The 3,811-nt window shown below is 37.5% G+C and overlaps 1 protein-coding gene across 1 annotated transcript in view; it reads right to left on the bottom strand.

Annotated features, from left to right (window-relative positions):
* Nucleotides 1–3,549, bottom strand: part of si:ch211-284e20.8 (uncharacterized protein LOC563738 homolog) — a 7,247-nt gene extending 3,698 nt beyond the window's left edge. The window contains exons 1-3 of the mRNA XM_024263700.2: nucleotides 3,151–3,549; nucleotides 2,485–2,598; nucleotides 95–173 (exon numbers count right to left, since the gene is read on the bottom strand). Of these exons, the coding sequence (XP_024119468.1) occupies nucleotides 95–173; nucleotides 2,485–2,598; nucleotides 3,151–3,348 (391 nt within the window). The 5' untranslated portion in view covers nucleotides 3,349–3,549. The remainder of the gene's footprint in view (nucleotides 1–94; nucleotides 174–2,484; nucleotides 2,599–3,150) is intronic.
* Nucleotides 3,550–3,811: the final 262 nt, after the last annotated feature.

The raw sequence follows: 3,811 nt of genomic DNA, 5'->3' as shown, positions 1-3,811 counted from the left end.
TTTGGACAAGCTATTTATAAAAATGCAGGCAAACAAACACAAATTCCTTTGGGTGCAATAATGGAAAATGTAACTGTTTGATTCTTCAATTTACCTTCACGCAGGGCACAAGAGTAGCTTTGAAGTTTGACTTGAGTGTCAACAAATACTGATACCTGGCACTCTCCATACACCTGAAGGACACATGTTCATATAAAGACACAGAAAGAGCCAGGTCATAAACTCAGGAAAAAATACATCAACTGTTTCAAAGTGATTAAAAATTATTTTAATGTTTCTCCTGTTGTCTGAGTTTACAACATTTTGGGAACTGAGTTTGAGCTTATGAAATAGTTGCATTCACACCAAGGATTTGACTTAAGATGAACTAATTAATAAAAGACAATATTGACTTACAGTGGGGCAAAAAAGTATTTAGTCAGCCACTAGTTGTGTATGTTATCCCATTTAAAAAGATGAGAGGCCCGTAATTTTCATCATAGGTATGCCTTAACTATGAATACAAAATGAGAAAAAAAAACAAAAAACAGATAATCACGTGATCTGATTTTGAAAGAATTTATTTGTAAACTGTGAAATTGTGGTAGAAAATAAGTATTTGGTTAATAACAAATAACGATTTCCGTCCCTAACAGACCTGTAAACAAACCGTTTCAGTGCAAGTGGCACTGAAACGGTTGCTGCAATTTCATTGTCCTTGTGATAATGACAATAAAGGTCTATCTATCTATCTAACTTCTTCTGTAAGAAGATCTTCTGTCCTCCACTCGTTACCTTTATTAATGACATCTGTTTCAACTCGTTATCTATATTAAAGACACCTGTCCACAACCTTAAACAGTCACATTCCAAGACCAAAGACCAATGGTCAAGACCGAAGAGCTGTCTAAGGATACCAGGAACAAGCTGTTGACCTGCATCAGGCTGGGAAGACTGAATCTGCAATTGGTAAGCAACTTGGTGTGAAGAAATCAGCTGTGGGAGCAATTATTAAGAAATGGAAGACAAACACACTCCTGGGTAACGAAGGAGTGACTTCATAAGACGCATTTTAAGGTCCTGGAGTGACCTAGCCAGTCTCCAGATCTCAACCCCATTGAAAATCTTTGGAGGGAGTTCTGAGCTGCCCAAAACATCACTGCTCTAGAGGAGATCTGCATGGAGGAATGGGTCAAAAATACCAGCAACAGTTTGTGAAAACTGTCTTACAGACAAAGGGTACATAACAAAGTATTGAGTTGAACTTTTGTTATTGACTAGACACTTATTTTCCGCCATAATTTACAAATAAATTCTTTAAAAATCAGACAATGTTATTCTGGATTTTTTTTTTCTAATTTTGTCTCTTATAGTTGAGAAATATCTACAATGAAAACTACAGACCTGTCATCTTTTTAAGGGGGAGAACTTGCACAATTGGTGGCTGACTAAACAAATTTGGCCCCACTTTATAAACTTAAATCAAAGCTGAGGGATAAAATAATCAACTTTTTAAAAAGCCCATTAAAAAAATCCTGCATAAAGATAATGAAATCTGACTGAAATTAGTACTGCCGCCTAAATACAAGGTCTAAGTGTCAATAGAAGATTGTAGTAAAAGTGGAAAAATTATGACAGAGGGGAAATAGCAGAAAAAGTATTTCAGATTTAAAATACAATTGTTTTCATCCTTCAGTCCATTTTGGGAACCCCTATATTTCTCTCAGTCTCTCTGGAGCTAATCTAACTACTGTTCGAAGGCACCCTGAACCGGTCACCAGTCTGTTACAGGGCCACACAGGACAATTCATAGATACAAATTAACCCATGTGGAATGTTTTTGGATGGTGGGAGGAAGCCAGAATGCCTGAAGAAAGCTAACAGGGAGAATACGCAAACATGCAAAGGTCCCAGCCGGAATTAGAACTTGGGACATCTTGCTGTGAGGCGGGATGCTAACCACTACACCATCATGCATCCCACAAATTGTACACAGTAGGGGCTAAAAAAAAGGATAATTCTATTATATTTTTTTAGGTTTTAAAATGTGTTTGTAAAAAAAAAAGCTAGGCATCAAGTCAAGCAAACTAGTATTTATTATTTGTTTATTTTGCACTACGATGTTAAAAGGTGCATTGCTGGGATTTGTTCTTTTGGTATTTCCATTCTCATTTTTGAAAGAGATTTATGTGTTTGGTTATTAATCTGTGCTCTATTTTGGCTGACTTTACTATAATATTGTTGTCCAAATGTCTATATTTAATTGTGCTTGGTACTTATTGCATGAATTTTTTAAATTAATTTTACCAAACAAGACCCACAAACTGATTATATCTTTTCAAACTTTGATCAAGCTACTTTTTAAATGTGTGTTTTTAATTTTTCTTTATTTTTTAATGCAAAAAGCTTAAAATAATAATAATAAAAAATGTTTACACAGTTCTTTTGGCTTCCTGTTATGGCAACAATTCAGTTAAAAATCTTGCAAATCTACTTTTTACTCACTGGAACATCTCCAATGCCTTTGACTTGACATTGTTTCCAGGCTTTCTTGCTGGTTATATGACATTTAGTCTCCATGACATCAATGGTCAGAGTGTAGACTGACCCCCCTCGCTCCTGTGAAAAAACACAGATTTTAAAAATGTTATAAAATATGGTGTTTAAAAAAAATACATAACTTTTTTTCTTTTGCTAAAGTTTTCCTTATTTTCATCTGGGACAGACATTATTTGAAGACAGAAAACACATGTTTTTAAGCTGTTGCCCATAAAACTTAAATATTTGTGCCCCTTTTATAGCTTAATTGGTCACCTGCAAGAGACGGTTCAGCTTTTGAAGAACTACATGATAACTCGCTCAACTTCGGATAACAAAACAGAATATAAATGCGATATTAGGAAACATTGCAACTTATTGCAAACTTTGGAACAAGTGTATTTAAACTGAAACGCCTCCCTTTGGTAGCAGCAAGACTCAAAGTCATGCATTCCTGAGGGCGTGGCCAAAACTGATTATATTAACTGCTTAACCAATCATCTTAGGTTCCAAATTTCCTAATCAAGAACTGGTAAAAATCCAATCCACGGTTAGAGTTTCAACCTGTGGGTCTCAATAAAGTGTAGAATATAATCTTTGCTCATGCACGCATATTTTAGTGCTGACCCAAACCTGTTGTGGCGTGTGGGAGACATCATACAGTCTATTGAGGCTCAGGATGTATCCGCTTGTCCTGTCCTGGTTGATCTGCTCCAGAGCCTCTTCTGCTGCCCTCACCGCATCAGGGCTGCTGCAGCCCGGCGGGTCGGGCCCCGCTGTCCCCCCCTGGTGCCACAAAGCAAGACAAAGGACCAGCAGGAACCCACTCATCCTCTAAAACACACAAACACGCAGTCTTGACCCAACAAAAAGCCCAACCTTACCCACTGAGACAAAACTATCCGGATAGATTTTTTAACATGTGCTGGTCCGGAGATAGTCCTTTCCAAAAACTGGTTACCCTAGTTTTTACGGACGGCGTTTCGACAGACATGTGAGACAGATGCTGGACTTTCCCCTCTCTCCAAAAGGATGAGCAAACAGGCGCTATCTGCTGCACTGCAGGCCAATGCCTGACTCCGACTGGGGGTCAAAGGCCACTGGGGAAAAGGGAAAACCACTCATTAAAGCAAACACATTTTTAACAGCAAAGTTTCTACAGTTTTGTTTCCTGCATGCAATCCTGACAGCTTCAAACTCGTACAAAAAACCACTGAAAAACTAAAACTGAAATGAACAACTTTTGCTGGTTTTGTTCTTAGTTTGACTTCACAAAAGTAACAATAGAAGAGAG

Source organism: Oryzias melastigma, unplaced genomic scaffold (genome assembly GCF_002922805.2).
Source record: "Oryzias melastigma strain HK-1 unplaced genomic scaffold, ASM292280v2 sc00616, whole genome shotgun sequence".
NCBI lineage: Eukaryota > Metazoa > Chordata > Actinopteri > Beloniformes > Adrianichthyidae > Oryzias > Oryzias melastigma.
Note: the sequence above shows the minus strand (reverse complement) of the source record. Positions and strands in the feature narration are given on the sequence as shown.